Raw genomic sequence first — 18,344 nt, forward strand, 5'->3', positions numbered from 1 at the left:
TTGATTTCTAAATCCTATCCTTCTCTCCCTCCTTGTTTCTCTGCCTGAGACAGTAAGCAATCTGATATAGATTATATATGTGTAAGTCATTTTGTGGGCAAGGGGGAAATAGGAAGGAAGGAAGCAAGGAAGAAATGAAAAATAGTGCTTCGGTCTATATTCAGACACCATCAGTTCTTTTTCTGAAGGTAGATAGCATTTTTCATCATGAGTCCTTTGGGGTTGTCTTGGATCATTGTATTGCTGAGAATAGCTAAGTCATTTACAATTCTTCATTGTACAATATTGCTGTTACTGTACAGCGCTCTCCTGGTTCTGCTTACTTCATTCTGTGTCAATTTGTGTAAGTATTTCCAGGTTTTTCTTCAATTTTTTTGACATATGATAATAATAAATTTATTTTATTTTAATTTATGGAATAAAAGAAGCATTTCCATAACATAGCACCATAAAATAGATGATTGCATATAAAACTGCAAATCTACTGTGCACAACTTGCTATTCCTTTCAAATATGCAACAAAATTATCATGTAAATTTTTCTTTTTTTTTTCTTCCCTCTCACTTCCCCTATTCTAGAGATGGCTACCATTAGACACAAATAGGTGTGTGTATATGTATATGTGTGTGTGTGTGTGTGTGTGTAAAATTATTCTATACATACTTCATTTTATCAGTTTTTTTTTCTCTGGATGCAAATAGCATCTTCATATCCTTTATAGTTAATTTGAGTATTTATAGTAGACAAAATACCTTATTCACTCAGAGTTGTTCTCTTACAGTATGCAGTGTTCTCTCGGTTCTGCTCATCTTACTCTTCATTATTTCATGCAAGTCTAGCCGTGTTTTTCTAAGATCATTGCGCTCATCGTTTCTTAAAGCACAGTAGTATTCCATCATGATCGTAGACCACAACTTGCTCAGCCGTTCCCCAACTGATGGCATCCCCTCAATTTCCAATTCTTAGCCATTGCAAAAAGAGCTGCTCTATCTTTGAACAAATAGGTTCCCCCGCCCCTTAATTTTTTTTAAAATCTCTTTGGGATACAGCCAGTGGTGGGATTCAAATGAATTAACAACCCGTTCTCCACGGAACCTGGCCGAGGCCCCACCCCCACTGACAACCTGTTCTGGTAACTCAACCTAAAATTAGGTACTGGTTCTGCCGAACCAGTGTGAACCGGCTGAGTTCCACCACTGGATACAGCTCCAGTAGTGCTATAGCTGGGCCAAAGGGTATGCACAGTTTGCTAGCCCTTTGAGCACAGTTCCAAATTGCTCTCCAGAATGGTGGGACTCAAACTTTTATAGAGTTTTAGACAAAGAAGCATCATGGCCCCAGTAGACTTCCCTGTGGAAGAGGGGATAGTATACCTGGAACTAGTAAAATGAGGCTATTTTCTAAATTACTTATTAAAGAATGAGGAATGAGGGGCAGAGATGTAGGAAACTTAACTCTAGTTGTGCCATTCAGCAAGAGGCAAGGAGAGGGGACTAATACCAAGTCTCTGGGTTTATTAGCCTTGGCAGAACTGCATCTCTAGTCTAGTATATGTATTGATCAGGCAACATAACCACTCTGTGCTTCAGTTTCCTCATCGTTAAAATTAAAGGGCTAGAGCCACTAGACAGTACCTAACATTCCTTACAACTCTGAAATTATATGAATCCAAGTGTCCTCCCCAGCCCTCCCCTGCCCATTCCTGAATCTTACACTGGCCTGTCACATGGTCAATCAGTCCATGAGATATTGTGAACTGTTGAACTCATCTGATTGGTATGGCCCCAGCCCCAGAGTGGTCAAATGGCTTGTTTTAGGTCACACATGTTTCCTAGACTCCTAGTCCAGTGCAGAGGACTCCAGGAGAAGGTAGTGTGAAAAGCTGGAGAAGTAGAGGACACCAAAGACAAATTTCATACATCATAGTGTCTGCCTGGGGCTAACTAACCCAAACTGAGAATATCAAGGCAACTGTAAAGCGGTTGGAAGGGAAGGGCCTTGTGATTGTTAGGTAAATTTTTTTAATGGCTTTTTTGGATTGTATTTGTGAAAGCTCAAGGAACCAGCAGACACTATGCTATGGAATCAAACAGGAATCCAGAGATAGTCATTTCACTTTTGGCGAGAAAGGATTAAGGAAATCAAGTGGGTGGTCATGAAATACCACTAAAGTGGGTATTAAGGACTTCACTATAGCTATCAGTGCCAGCCTTCCTTTGCCACCTATTTCCAGAGTGGTGGGAGGGGAGTGTCCCACCATATTAGAGACCTCAGTCCTGTTGCTAAATCGAGATTTGCACATCAGCCAACATTTCATGAACACTTAATCAGTGATACATTTTGGGCAGAGGGAGAGGGTGGGCCAAGCCCAGGGCTCTTGGCTGCCTGGATTTGTGGGGGAGGATGTGGGATCAGCAACAAGTGATTTTACAACCTGACCACCATCAGGAGCAAAGAAAGTGGTACCTGGAACATCTTGAACCTTTAATCAGATGAAAGTTTGGAGGAAAAGAGGAACAGGATCTAGGTGAGATCCATGGATTAGGGAGTCAGAGTCAGTTTTCTCCAACCTACCATTTTCTACTTGGCATCCAAACCACCGTGCCTCCCCCTCCCCTAGCCAGTCAATGGAAGTTTTCCCTGTATATAGAAAAACAGAGAGCAGTCATTATGAGAGAGGAACACAAACCTATTATAAGACTCACTAAATTCGGTGGATTTAGTCTCAAACATTAGCAATCTATGTGCTAGTAGGAGGGAAAGTGTTAATGGGTAGCTACAGCAGCCTAGGGCCAGGGATGGGTTGAGGTTGGAAAACTGTGGTAAATGAGCCAGGACCTAGAGTTAGAAGGCCTGGGTGTGGTGGACAGAAGGCTGGTTTCCAAGGCTGATGGAAAATCCCAGTTCTGCCTGTTTTAATGCCTCTAATAGCACTGACGTTTGTATGATGCTTTGAAGGTTTGCAAAGGGCTTTACACGCGTTTTTATTATTTAAGCCATATGATAACCCTGTGAGGTAGGTGCTATTAACCTTATTAGAACTGAGCAACCCGTGTTTCACATAAGTTCAGTGACTTGTTCAGGGACATACAGCTACTGAGTGTCTAAAGCAGGACCCTGGCAGGTCACTTAATCTGTATCTGACTCAGTTTCCTCATCTGTAAAATGGAGATGAGAATAGCACATACCTTCCAGGGCTGTTGTGAGGAAAAAAATGAGATATTTGTGAAATGTTTTGTAAACCTTAAAGCATTCTTATAAATGTTATCATCATCATCATTTTCATTTTACATCTATCACTTCTTTTTTGTTCTTGTTTTCCTTCTTCAGGCTCAACATACTTAGTTTTTTCACCCTGTTTGATTAGGTTATGGTTTCGACACCTGTTCTCACCCAAGTTACCCTCTTCTGTACTCATTCTGGCTTGTTAATATTCCTCTTCAATATGGCAGGTCCAGTGAAAACTGGGTCTGGGCAGGAGCAAGCACCGTGAGCCTGTTTCCATGACCAGTCCGCACAGTCCTATATCTCCAGCCACTTGAATGGTGTGATAGACCCCGAGTTTTCTTTAACTTTAATGTGTACCGCAACCGGGGTTCTTTGTGCCTCTAGACAAATACGGATGTGTGTGGAAAAACAGGGCAGACTAGAATGATATTGGTTTAATATGGTTTTAATCAGTAGACGTGGCAGGCAGGATCTGTTTTCTGAAGTATTTGGTTGTGCTAGTTAGGAAACAGGTGTGGTATGTTTGAAGATGGGGACCTTGAGATCTCTGATCCACTTTGTCAGAAGAGCTGCTAGTTACAGGCTTCAACTTGAAGCCAGATTCCCTTAGTTCTTCCCAATACCAATCAATCTATCCCTTATAATTTTTGTTTTTAGTATGGACCTGTGATGCTGGGGAACTTTTACCGCCAATATAGATCAACAGCTATTCTGCAGTTATAGTCTCAGCGTTATCTGAGGCACCACAAGATTAAGTGACTAACCCAAGGTCACTCTACCCAGATATGTCAGCAACTGAACCTGAATCCAGTCTTCTTGGCTGAGGCCACTGTTTACCTATTATACAGCAGCATCTTTCATCTTTCTTGATCCTGTTCAAATTCTGGACTGGGGCCATCTGAACACTTTATATCTATTTATTACCCAAATATTGACTTTTAGGATTGGCAGTAGGGCAGAGCAGTGTAATTTGGAGGGCCTTAAATGCCAGGTCGAGGAGTTTATATTTAATCTTAAAGTTAATAGGAAACCACTGAAGAAGCTTTTTGAGCAGGGGTTTGGCATTGCCAGACAAGTTCCTTGGGAAGATTATTTTGATAGTTATATGGATGATGAATTGGAGAGATGCATAGAAACCAATTAGGCAGGAAGTCAGGAGGACAGGAACTGGAGGTGTAGCTGTGTGAGTGAAGAAAAGAAGGCAGATATGGAAAAAAAAAATGTTGTGGAGATAAAATTGATGGGATTTGGCTATTATTCATGGCTATGGAAATAGATCCTGAGATGGAGCCAAAGAGTTGCATGCTGAGAGTGGAGGCTTTGGAAGGTGAATCTGTTTGCAGGCACGCAGGGCACTTCTGAGAGGGGCAGACATGAGAGCAGGAAAATCAGGTCAGCAAACATTGTAGTTGAGATATGATACTATCAGGGCCCGACCAAAGGCAATGACACTGATGATGAAGGATGCTGGGTTTCTGATGTGTGATGTAAAAATACACAGGAGAAGGAGGGACGAAGGAGAGAGGGAACAAGTGTAAGATAACTCAAAGATTTTGAGCCTGAGTTCCTGGGACAATGGTAGCACCAAGGAGGAAATAAGGAGTGGGAGGGTGGTTCCATATCATTCCTGTTTGGATTGGGATAAAGATGTGTCTCAGGAAAATGGAAGTGAATAGCAACAAAAGACTCATGCCAAGTCTGTCATCAAACTGCGTGGCTCTTTTATTCTAGGATATCAAAGCACTGAGTAGATTTCATTACTGGTTAAAAAATTCAGCCTTCTTGTGGTCTCACCAGTGCCAATCTTGGGAAAGATTTTTAGACTTTTTCTCATTCCAGTTAGAACATTCATAAACTCCCAATAGTATTTCAACCACAAGTCACAGTACCCATGTTCTATCTTTGTTTACTTTAAGATATATGCTTCTGAGCATAATATTTGGTTTTCTGACGATTTCAGTTATCTTTTCTTTGTGGCCAGTTTTAGCTTTATATGATTTTTATCTATACTTTTTTCTTTCTCCATAATTCTAATTTTCTACTTCAGGCAATCCTTTCCATCATTTTTTTATTTTTCTAGGCAAATTTCTGCTTTTTCCATGAAACTTTTCCAAATTAACCCTTTTTGACTCTCTTTGTTTCATTTATTCCAGCTTTCTCTACCTTTTAAGTCTCTATAAAGCTATAATTAATTTCACAACCACCTATAGGTTGTTTTGCATGTTTGCTTTGCCTGTTTGTCCTGTGTTCCCTTTCACATTGTAAGCTCATTGTAAGTAGCTGCCACATTTATCTCCTCTTCCTTTGTACCATGGCCAGTACCTACTAATACTCTGCATCCAGTGTATTTAATTTATCTACATATACATATGCAAATGGTGGAGGATGTTGGAATTAATGGAACAATGAAATCCAAAAAGGGTTAATCTGGAAAATTTTTTTGGAGAAAGTGGAAGTTTGATTATTAAAATAATGAAAAGGGACAGAAGGAATCATGTATGTGTGTATTCATATACATATGTGTATACATATAGATATTGATATATGCTGTTATTGTCACACAGTCAATATACATCAGAGGTGAGACCTGAAGCCAGGTAAAATTGACTCTGAGGCCAGGGTTCTATCTATTGTACCACCCAGCCTTTCCCATATAGTGTGGCATAGTGCATAGAGCATTGGTCACAGAGTTGGGAAAACCAGGGCTCAAGGCTCATTTCTGACATGTGGTGAGTAGGTCACTTAATGTCCCAATGCCCCAAGCAGTCTTCTAAGACAAAAAAATTCCAGAGCATCTGCCATCTGCATTGGTAGAGGGAGTTTTTTAACCAGGTGTTCCATATACCACTAAAATTACAACAGGTCTGGTCCAAAATAGTATATTTTAAAATGTTATATGTATAAGTATGTGTGTGTTTATGTATATAGAGATAGTTGTACGTAGATGAATAAAATTGCATAAATATGTAATTTGACTAATGGTCTGTTTCCTTGTCACTTATTACAGCGTCTTTAGCTGTTGGATTCTCTAATTGGTTCCCTACTCTCCTTACAGATTTGGACATATAAACGTGCTTCACATACTGTTGGAAAACGGGGCAGACGTTAATGCGCAGAACAGACTAGGCGCCAGTGTGCTCACAATGGCTTCCAGAGGCGGTCATCTCAGCGCAGTTAAGCTCTTACTGGAAACAGGAGCCTTCGTTGACAATGATGACCATTTTAACCACAGTGTGCTTGAGGACGGCAACAAAGGGGACCAGCCGGACATAACTGCCCTGATGATAGCTGCCCAGCATGGACACGAGGCAGTGGTCCACCTCTTAGTGGAGTGGGGAGCTGATGCCAATCACAGTGTTAAGACTATGGGTTGGAGTCCGCTGATGTTGGCAGCTCTTAATGGGAGAGTGAGCGTGGCTCAGCAGCTGGTGGACAAAGGAGCTAACCCTGACCATGTCAATGTGCTGGAGAAAACCTCTTTTGAAATTGCCCTCGATTTCAAACATAAAGAAATGATAGACTACTTGGATTCTGTTACAACTGTTAGACCCAAAACAGGTAAGGGCCTCTATCCTCTTTGCATTGCAAAGCTAAAAATAATCACCACTTACTTTTTGTTTGCTTGTTTAAGGGCAGTGCATGGGGGTCTAGTTGCTGATAGCATAGTAGAATGGAAGAATCACAGGACTAGGCTTGAAGATGTCATGCTGATGAGTAGTCAGAATTCAAATCATAGCAGTAACTAGGGGGAGACTAGGTGGCCCAGTGGAGAGAGCACTGGGCTTGGAATCAGGAAGACTCATTTTCATGATTTTGAATCAGGCCTCAGACACTTACTAGCTATGTGACCCTGGGCAAGTCACTTAACTCTGTTTGCCTTAGCTTTTCATTTGTAAAATGAGCTAGAGAAGGAAATGGCAAAGCAGTTCAGTATCTTTGCCAAGAGAACCCCAAAATGGAATCACAAAGAGTTGGACATGACTGAAATGACTGAAGAACAACAAAACTTGCACCCAGGGCAAATGCAATTGTGAGTGGATGGAGAGGGCATAAAACAGTCCAAATATAGATGCAATTGTTCTGGGAGAAGGAGTAACCCATCCACTTTGAAAGCCTGGTGCCCTGTGGGAATTAGGGGAAAAGTGGACTCCCAAGAAAGAGATACCATGGCAACAGTAAACTGAGGTAGCAACTACTGTACCATGCAGAGGGCACAGGTCAGCAGAGGAACATGAAACTATGCATGGAGATGGTGGTTGCTATGGAGAGGAAAGAAGACCCATTCAACACCTTCTCCCTGCCCAGCTAATTATAGCTCTGGTTTCCTAGATTTCTCTTTGTAAGGCTAATAAGAGCTCTTTAGTTTCTAGGTGACAATATTTGTACTTCAAGTAAGTTTCCACAGAATAGATGGTGGTACCTGGACTATAGTTATGTATTTGAAATAATTTTATTTGCATAAGTATGACTAATTGTATCAAAAGCCTTTCAGCTACCTGCTATTGAAACCTCAGAACAATTACTCATTGTTATAGTAAAAATCGGATAGATAATTTAGAACAGGATGCAAACACTTAGGAACAAGTACATTTCTCTCCAACCTTTAACCGTTCTTAAACAATAACAAGGGCAGCTAGGTGGCGCAGTGAGTAGAGCACCGGCCCTGGAGTCAGGAGGACCTGAGTTCAAATCCGGCCTCAGACACTTGACACATGTACTAGCTGTGTGACCTTGGGCAAGTCACTTAACCCCAATTGTCCTGCCAAAAAGCAAAAAAAAAAAAAAAAAAAAAAACAATAACAACATTCTGTTAACTGTTCTTATTCCTCAGTCTAGTGTGGTTTTCTTCAGGTTTCAGTAGATCTAACTCACTCTGAATCTTTCTTTCCCCATACAGTAGCTAGTTTTGGCAGATGGTAAAACTTTGAAGTCTTCCTTCTCCTGTCACACAAACAGTCTTAATGAAAGGTCCTTATTGAGTGCTAACCTTGAAAAATTCATCTTTCCTGTGTCCTCTAACTCTGAGCGCTCAGGGTACCTGAATCTGCTGTCTTCATAGTTAAAAAGAAGCAGAATGAAAACAAAATTGTGGCTACGTACACCAGCATGATTTCTACATGAATATTCCTTCCCAAACAGCAGGAAACTTTCTGTCTGCCTTTTTTTTTCTTTTTTCTTTTTCTTTTATTTTTGCTCTTCACAATACCTTCCCAACTTTCAGTTCAGATCTCTATACTCACATGTATATAATGTTTTACATTTTACAGTATTTTCCCCATAACATCCTTATAACATAGATAATTTAGGTATTATCGTTGTCATTTTACAGATAATGTAACCTCATTTCAGAGAGATTAAATTACTCCCTTGAAGTTAGAAAGCTAATAATGTGGAGATATCAGGCCTCCAACCCAGATCTTCAGATTCTGGGTCCATTATCCTTTCCACTATGGCCCACATTCCTTCTAATACCTTATTTTTCCTAAAAATACTCCATGATATTTTTGTTTTTATATTTAACTAAATTAAAATTTGATTTTCAAAATTTTTTAAATGTTCATTGAGAAAACTGGAGATATTCTGAGGTGTCACCAAGCCAGAGCAAGGAATCAATCTACAGTTATAAATTGGAGTATTCTGTGGTCAGGCTATTAAGAATATGAGAGAAATGATCCATATTTACGTGGTACTAAAAGCATGAAAAGAAGAGGCTATTTTTAAAAGTGAACATTGGGAAATATTGTTTCTTTTTTTATTCTGAACTTAAGAAGTAAAATAAACATTTCCATAGCATAGTAGAATAGGAAAAAAAAGAGGGCTTACACACATATACATCTGTAAAACCGTACTATACATACTTCTATTTATTAGTTCTTTCTCTGGATGCAGATAGCGTCTTCCTTCATAGATCTTTTGTATTTCAAGTTTTTATAATAATCAAGATGACCTAGTCACTCAGAGTTGTTCTTAAAACAATATTGCTGTTACAATATACAACATTCTTTAGGAAGAGGCTATTTTAATGATTCTTCTTAGCCTGGCATTCAAGACCTTCTAAAATCTGGTTCAACAACAAACAACACTCCGACCTAGAATGTCCTCTTCTCTCTATGCCTATCCAAATTCTGTCCATCCTTCAGAGCCCACTTCAAACTTCACATCTTCCTTGAAGACTTATTGCACTATATAATAGACTTTCAAATACTTTTCTCTATGTTGCCCAATCAGTGCCGTATCCTGTCAAGATCTTTTCAGATTCTGACTCTGTCAGCCATTGGTTTAGCTTTCCTTTCTAGTGCCATCTGCAAATCTGAGATGCATGCCTTCTCTGCCTTGATCTGAGTCATTCACCAACGATGTGCTAAGCAGCACATTGACCAAACCCAAGCCATCTCTGTGGCGTTTCACCAACACTTCCTTCCAGGTTGACATTGGACCATTAATGACTCCTCTGATGTGGCTATCCATATGCAAATAGTAGGCATTTAACAAATGTTTACTGAATTAAATTGAACCAGTACCATATCTGCTTTCTTATACTGTTGTCTCAAATCTCCATCTTTTCTAAAGAGTAACATGAGAGGGGAAGCTAGGTGGTGCAGTAAGTACAGCACCAGCCCTGGAGTCAGGAGGAAAGGAGTTCGAATTTGACCTTGGACACTTGACACTTGCTAATTGTGTGACCTTGGGCAAGTCACTGAACCCCTATTGCCTTGCCTTCTCCCCTCCAAAAAAAGAATAAGAATAACATGAGAGACAACTAAATTCTTTACTAAAATCAAGGTAAATGGTACTTTCAGAATTTCACTGAACTGCCAGTCTAATTAGTCTGTCAAAAAAGAAAATGAGGTTTGTCTGGCAAGACTGGTTTTGGTCTTTGTGATCACCACTTCCTTATCCACCTTTTAATAATATGCTTTAGAATTTTGCTGGAAATTAAAATCAAGCTCATCAGCCTAAAGACTTTTGACCTTTAGTCCTGTGGCATTTTCCCCATTTTTCTACTCTGTCATATATCACTGAAAGTGGATCAACTTCAGGATTTTTCCTACAACCTTGAGGGGTAAAATAAGTAGTTGGTTACTCAACCAGCTAGTACAAGTTGGGAGAGTGAGCATCTCGCCTGGCTGGTGTGCTTAGAGATCTTAAGCAATCTAGTTTCAGAAAAGGAAATCGAACCAGCTGTAAATTAACAACCAAAAGGCTGGGAAAGGGACTCTGTTCCACATGAATTTTCAGGAGAATTCTGTCAGTCTTTTAAGGAATTATTAACACCTCCACATTAACACCTATATATAAATTGGGCTGCTATGCCTGTATACTTTCCCTTTTTTCTCCCAATCCTTTGAATTCCCTTTCACTTTTTTGCATGGGTAGTCCCACCTAGGATTTTACATACTAGATAGTCCTAGCTAGCAGTAAGTAAACAAGGCTGGCCCTTTAAGAAAGTAGTGGTTTTTTTCTGCCACAGGAAGAGTGAGAGACTTGGGGAGGGATGAAGGGTGATTGGACCAGAAATGGTGAGCTTTTACTGAGTATGAGAAATAACACCTAAGTGATTGTTGGCTGTGGAGGACTGCTGAGCTCTCCTTGGCTGTCTGGACATTCTCAAGTGTTTCCTGACCACCTGATGATTGTGGAATATCCTTTTAACTTTGAAGTTGCCTCTTTTTGATTGTTAATCAGTAAAGTGGTTTTTAATTGCTAAAAAGAATCAAAGTGGTTCAGTAAACTGGTTATTTTAGGGTCCTAGAATTCAGCTCATCTGGGCCTGGTGACTTGAAATCACCGAGGCCAACTAGGTGCTTACCTACTCTTTTTATTAGTTTGGGATTTCAGTAGCCCATCCATCATTTTTGGTTTTTTACATTCTAGTCCAGAGATTATTCTCTTCTACAGAATTGAGGCTTATTCTTGATATGATAAAGGATGTCCTCAGCATGGTCCTTTATCACTGTCCTATCCATGGTGATCATTGGTTCTGTCCCTTATTTTGTGATCTTTTTGGCAATATAGCTAATATAATATTTTTTTGTTGCCCTGTGTCCACTTCAGAAAGAGATTAGGAGGGTCCAAATTGAGCTAAAATTTGATAGAAGTAAGCCCTCAAGGGAAGGGAAGCTATCAAGAATAAAACTCTGAAGACACAAGCAAAAATGAATCTGATATTTAGGAAATGGGGGTTGCCAAAAGAGACTAGTGGCCATACACTATACACACCATACACACATCAGCAAAACTGGTGTTTTAGAAAGACATGGAAAAGGGGGTTGCTGCCCATCAGCTGTGGCTAATTAAATTTTTTATCTCTTTAAAAAAAGACACAGAAAAGAATAAATATAAACGTATGCCATGGTTCAGAAAAGAGCACCAGGAGTGCTAAATCTCCAGATGAAATGAGGTTGCCGAATACTAAGGAAAACCAAAAGGCTATTTCAGGATTAAAATAAAAACAAAACTCTATTTGGGAAAAGAAGAGGATTGAAGATAAGTGGATAGGATAATGTTAAAGGATGACAGAGCAAAGGCATAACAACCTTACACTTGGGTTCAGAAAATGAACTTTGCAGGTTTGGACATGAGGTGGACAGAGGCATAACAAGATAGCACCTAAAAATGTTTTTTTTTAAATAAAGCTCAAATTCAGTATGTCTTAGCAGTGCAATCTGGCAGACCCAAGGGGAATATAATTTTGAACGTATATAAGGGATATTATAATTTATAATATAATTTTGACCTGTGTAAAGAGAAATGATAGTCCTGCTGACTCTTTTTTGGTCAGATCTCATCTGTTGTCCATTCTGAGCATTATATTTTAAGAAGGAAAGCAACCAAAGAGAATGATCAAGATGGGAAAGAATTTCCCAGTCATAGCGTATGTGAATCAATTGAAGGGAGAGGCAGCACGTTGTAGAGAACCAGCCTTGGAGCCTGGAAGACCTGGGGTCAGTTCCCTGTTCTTACATATATTGACAACCTCTAAATGACCCAGACAGTTCTCTAAGACTATCATTGGCAGAACAAGTAGTGATCTGTACTAATAGAAGGAGCTTCCTCACTAGGAATTTCCTATAACTAATGAAATTACAGGTCCAGGCCACCAAAAAACCCAACAAAAAAAGAAAACAAAAATAAGCTAAAGTAATTGGGGATGTTTAGCCCAGAGAAGAGAAAACCCAGGGGAGAGGGGACTTATCAGTCTTCCAATATTCAATATTCAATATCCAATATTCAGTTCATATTAGAGCAAAGGTTCCTAAAGTGTGGTCCATGGACCCCTGGGGGTCCCTGAGATGCTATCAGATGGTCCTCATATCAGAACTATTTTCATATAAATTAAGATTTTATTTACCTATTAAAATACACCTCCCTTTCCCAGCTACTTACATATGTGGCCACATTTGCTTTGTATAGTTCAAAATTATGCAACAGGTTGAATGCAGCATAGTACGAAAATCCAGCTGTCTTCTATTGTCAGACATTGAAGGGATTTGCAAAAATATGCCAAATGTCATTCCTCTTGCTAATTTTTTTATCTTGGAAAATGTAGTTATTTTCCCTTAAAACATTATGTTAGTATATAATGGATTTATTATTATTTTAGATGAATTAATATTTTAAAATTTTATCCATTTTAATTTCGAATACAATAAATATCAACATCTTGGAGAAGACAGCTAATCACTCCAGTGTCTTTGCCAAGAAAACCCCAAATGGGGTCACAGAGAGTCAGACACAACTGAAATGACTGAACAACAGCAGTAACACCACCACAATATAGATAGATATGACCCACATAAATAAAAGCTCTTTGGGGTCCTCAGTTTTTAAGAATGAAAATGGGTCCTGAGACCAAAAAGTTGGAGAACCACTGTGTAAGAGGGATGAGGCTTGAGTCTAGGCAGTATAAGTAGATGTACTGGGTAGAGATTGCAGGGAGGCGTGAGGTAAGGAAAAACTATTTTTAAAAAAGTACTAGTCCAAATGGAGTGGAATGGAGTAGTGGGTTCTTTCCCACTGGAGGACTAAAGACTGGATGACCACTTGTTGGGAATATTACAGAGTTTCAGGTGTGGTTTGGTCTAGATGGCATCTTCCAAATATGAATTTCTATGAGATTCTATAATCTGCAACACCCATTTGTTTGTACCGACATCTGTGGATAGGAAACGGACTGTCAAAATGATCATAATCTCAGAGAAGGCCATCCAATCTAAAACATGAATCCTACCTATAACAAATCAGACAAAGGGTTATCCACCCTCTGTTTGAAGACCACCATTGGTGGGGAACTTACTACCTACCCAGGCAGCCTTTTCCACTTTTGTAGAGCTATAATTGTTAGGAAAATACATTAAACCCAAATCTATCATCTTATACTGCCTTGCCTCTCTCAGGCGCTAAGTAGATTAAGACTAATCCATGCACATTTTAAGAAGCCACACGCTTGGATTTTCCATACTTACCATAATAATCATGGAAAGAGAAAGACTATGACTAAAGAAAGCCTAATGAATGGCTCTTCTTGTTGGTGGCCCTGGGCCCTTCATATTGCAGACAGAATCATGATTATGATCCACCGAAAGTCCACCCCAAAGAGCGACACCAAAACCGCATTCAGGCCCAAACTGCCTATCCTCCTGGCACAGAAAAGCTTGAAATTCTTGGGGAGATCACCATGCTACAGAAAAACACGAACCCGTTGATGAGGAAGGTGCCCTTTAGTCACTAGTTAGAGAAAGAGGACTCTTCTGAAACAGTAAAATCACCTTCTTTAATAATAAGGAATTTCATCTCCAGAATGGACAAAAATCATTTTAATCATACTTTAGAGATGGCTGAGAAAAAGGTTGCTTTCTAGAAACAAGACTATATGTAAAATTACTGTGTGTTATTTTGAATTCTCCATTATATTAAATTATTCTGATTTTAACTGTTTTAGTCTAAATGTTTTGTTTGTTCAGATGAAGAGAAAAGACGGCCTGATATTTTCCATGCTTTGAAAATAGGTAAGTGCTTTGGAAAGTACTGTTAAGCGTATGTCTGTAGAAATGTATGCATGTATGGATGTATACGTGTGTAAAATGTTGGGTTAGTATTTCAGCTACCTCTTTTCACCACCAGATGGCATATTCATGCAAAAGTAAAGCAAATAAAGACACTGTTAAGGGGACTGTAATTGCTTTTCAGAAATGTGGACAACAGACCAAAAAAGGAGGTTGATTTTGCAGGAGATATGTAATAGCCATCTCATTTTTTAGAATGATGGGTGGATGAGCAGCTTAGCCAAATTCTTAGAGATTGGTTGTGTGTGTGTAGACTAACAATAATGCTGATAATAATAGCTAGCTAGCACTTCAAGGTTTGCAAAGCCCTCTATCATTGTCCTCTCATTTTGTCCTCACAACAGCTCTGGGAGGTTGGAGCTATGATAATTGGCATTTTTCAGATGAGAAAAGTGAGCCAGTCAGAAGTGACTTGCCTAGAGTCACATAGCTAGAAAGTGTCTAAGGCTGCATTTGAACTCAGGTCTTCCTGATGTCAGGTGTAGAGTTTGTGCTACCTGGATTCCTCTACATATAATATAATTAAATTAATGATAGCTCGCATTTGCATAGTGGTCTGTGGTTTCCAAAGCAGTTTACAAATATCTCACTTTATCTTCAAAGGCAGCTCTAGGAAGCAGGTATTATCATTATCACTCTGTAAATAAACTCTGTGCTTATATTTTCATAGAGTATTAATTTAACAGATCTCTAACTTTCATATGTAACATTATTCTATTTCCAGGGAACTTTCAGCTTGTTAAAGAGATTGTAGATGAAGATCCCAACCAAGTAAATGTCACTAATGGGGACGGAGCCTCACCCCTGATGCTGGCAGCTGTCACTGGACAGTTGTCTCTGGTACAGCTGCTTGTGGAGAGAAATGCGGATGTTGACAAGCAAGATAATGTTCATGGATGGACAGCACTCATGCAGGCCACCTACCACGGGTAAACTGCTTATGTGAGCAATTGCAGCTCTGATTTTCTTTCTTAGAGCTAAATGCTATAAAGTTGCTTCTTATATTGCATCGGAAATACCTGGGTTTAGGCATCTTCTTCAGGGATGTCGGGGCATTCATGATAAGGAGCCAGCATGCTATAGTGGAGAAAGTATTGGAGTCAGAATGAGAAGACCTGAGTTCAAATCCTGAATCTATTAGTTATTCGCTGTGTGATCTTAGGAGAATCACTTAATCCCATCAGGCCTCAGTTTCTTGAACTGTTAAAGGAAGGGCTTGAATAAGGTCATCTCTGAGTTCCCTTTCTAGTTAGAAATCTCATAAGCATACGTCTGGGGAAAAAATGAATGCAGTCACAAATTGTGTGTGTGTGTTTCAAACTAGACCTAGTATTCCATTAACATAGAGAACTCTCTCTACTGTGGCAGATCAGCATCAGCTTTTCAACTAGTAGAGCTGCCTGGTACCTGGGCTCCTAGCTGACTTTCCCAGAGTCACCCAGTTAGCATGTGTCAGACGTTAGCGTGGATCTTGAGTGCAGATTTTCCTGACCTCTCTCCACTCTGACCCACTGCCTCTCACTATATTATTAAACCTTACTTCACCCTGAGGCATTTCTTACACCCCACTTGTTCTGTAGATTTGTATCACTCGTTCACAAAATTTTATCTATATCCATAAACAATCATTGAGTGACAATTTTTTGGTAGAAAATGTATTACAAGGCAGTTTTTCATAAACTGGTGATTTAATTGGACTTTTCACCTTTAAAGTGGTAACATTAAAGGACTCTAAGCATCAGCTAAATGATTTTGGTAGTAGTTCACCATCATAGACTATCTAGAAATGGATTAGTTATAGCATTCAAGTCAGTCATTCATTAAGCATATATTAAGCACCTACTATGTGCCAGGCACTGTGTTAAGCACAAGAAATAGGGGAAAAAGCCAGTCCTTGTTCTCAAGGTGCTCACAGTCTAATGAGGGAAGACAGCATACAAATAGCTGTATTCAAACCAGATACAAGATACATTGGTTGCTAGAATTAAGGGGGATGAGGAAAGGCTTCCTGAAAAAGGCAGGATTTTATCTGGCACTTGAAAGAAGCCAGGAGACAGAGATAAGAATGGAAGAGAATTCCAGGCATAGGGGACAGCCGGTGAAAATGCCCAAAGTCAGGAGATGGCGTATCTGGTGTGAGGAACAGGAAAGAGGCTAATGCCATGGGATCACAGAGTATATACAGAGGAAGTAAGTTGGAAGAAATCTAAAAAGGTGGGGGGGCAGATTTTGAGGGGCTTTAAAGCCAACTTATATGTTTGGTCCTGGAGATAACGGGGGGGGGGGGCCAGGGCAGGGTGTGTGTGTGACCTGGTCAGACCTATGCTTTAGGAAGATCAGTTTTGCAGCCCAGTGGAGGATGGACTGGATTAGGATGAGACTTGAGGCAGGGAGACCAACCAGGCTCATACCTCTGCATAAACACATCTTAGAACTGGAGGAAATTCCAAGGCCATATGGTATCCTAGATCCCTAACTGGAAGGTTAAAAGATCTGTCTTTTGTCACTCATTGGGCAGAGTCTTGGCCCTTTACTTCTTTAGTATGTAAATTAAAGGCTATTATCAGAAGAATGTATGACTAAGAAAAAAAGAGGGCCTGGTTAGTTACTGGGCGAGAGGGATAATTGAGAGCTTTTGTGTTCCCCTGGTGCCCCTACAATGTCAAGACAGCTAGAGGAAAGCAATAGGGTGGGCCCCTCTTGTGGCAGATTTATAAAAGGATTTCTATTTGTTGGTCAGGCATTAATGGACTGTAATTTTACACTGTTATTTACTTCAGTCAGGTCATAGATCTATTAGAATATTGAAATAAATTAAAGGCACCAAATATAATTAAATTTAAATAATATAAGAGATCTTCCACACAAGGGTCACTTACCTAACAATCATTTATTAAATACCTACTATGTGCGATCCACTGTGTTCTGGTTATAAAGATAGAAATGATGTAGTCTCTGTCCAAAGTGATACTTTGAAAATTTCCAATTAATTGTGCTAATTAGTAATATTATATGGAATGATCTTTCCAAACATTCCATATATTGAATTACAGTGACATAGCTCTAGTGACTCAGGAAAGGATCAGTTTTTTACTCTTAGCAAATGTGACTTTTGTTTTGTTCTGGTTTTGAACAGGAATAAGGAAGTTGTTAAATATTTGTTAAATCAAGGAACTGATGTTACTCTTCGGGCAAAAAATGGATACACAGCTTTTGATCTAGTCATGCTGCTGAATGACCCTGGTATGTTATTTTTTAAATGTTGTCCTTAATTAAATGTATGTTTGCTTAATTTCAATACAGTCAATCAGTAAGTATTTACTAAATGCCTACTGTGTGCCAGGCACTGTGCTCAACAGTGGGGATACAAAAAGAGGTAAAAGGCAGTCCTTGACCTCAAAGAGCTTACAATCAAATGGGCAGACAACATTCAAACACATATTCACTAAGCAGGATAAATAGGAAATAATTAACAGAGGGGTGTATAGGATTTAGAAGGTAACATGGTATAATAAAAAGAACATTGGTTCTGAAATCAGAGGACCTGTGTTCAAATCCTACCTTTGATAGGCCATACCAATCCATCTTGGACTACTGATAATGTTTAGAGGTAAAATGTCTCCTTTTGCATTTACAGATACGGAGCTTGTACGGTTATTGGCATCAGTCTGCATGCAGGTAAATAGAGACAAAAGCAAGTCAATCAGCCAATCATCGTTGCCCCATTCCAGGATTAGGCAATCCTTGAGTGTCCCGGTGTTGCCAGATGACAAAGGCGGATTGAAGGTTTGCCTTTTTCCTTTCTTACTAGCAAGAAATATACCATGTATAATAGATGGTGGAGCTATGATTAGCCATAACTTGGTTATCCAGGACCTAAGTATGATTGCCCAACAAAAGAGGAAGGAGTGTGCGTGTGTGTGTGTGTGTGTGTGTGTGTGTGTGTGTGTCTAATAGACTTTTGCTTTGGGCTTGTTTTCTTGCATTAAGAATCCTTTTAAATTGCAGCATTTCATAGAACAACCTTATTTCCATAGCAGGCAGTCACAT

At 39.5% G+C, this 18,344-nt stretch overlaps 1 protein-coding gene across 1 annotated transcript in view; it reads left to right on the top strand.

The window, feature by feature from the left end:
* Positions 1-6,283: 6,283 nt before the first annotated feature.
* ANKS6 (ankyrin repeat and sterile alpha motif domain containing 6) overlaps positions 6,284-18,344 on the top strand; it is a gene marked incomplete at its 5' end in the record, with an annotated part of 52,767 nt that continues 40,706 nt past the window's right edge. The window contains 5 exon segments of the mRNA XM_036739399.1: positions 6,284-6,786; positions 14,193-14,237; positions 15,019-15,223; positions 17,431-17,537; positions 17,932-18,080. Coding sequence (XP_036595294.1) covers positions 6,284-6,786; positions 14,193-14,237; positions 15,019-15,223; positions 17,431-17,537; positions 17,932-18,080 — 1,009 coding nt within the window.

The sequence above is a fragment of the Trichosurus vulpecula genome, chromosome 9, assembly GCF_011100635.1.
Source record: "Trichosurus vulpecula isolate mTriVul1 chromosome 9, mTriVul1.pri, whole genome shotgun sequence".
NCBI lineage: Eukaryota > Metazoa > Chordata > Mammalia > Diprotodontia > Phalangeridae > Trichosurus > Trichosurus vulpecula.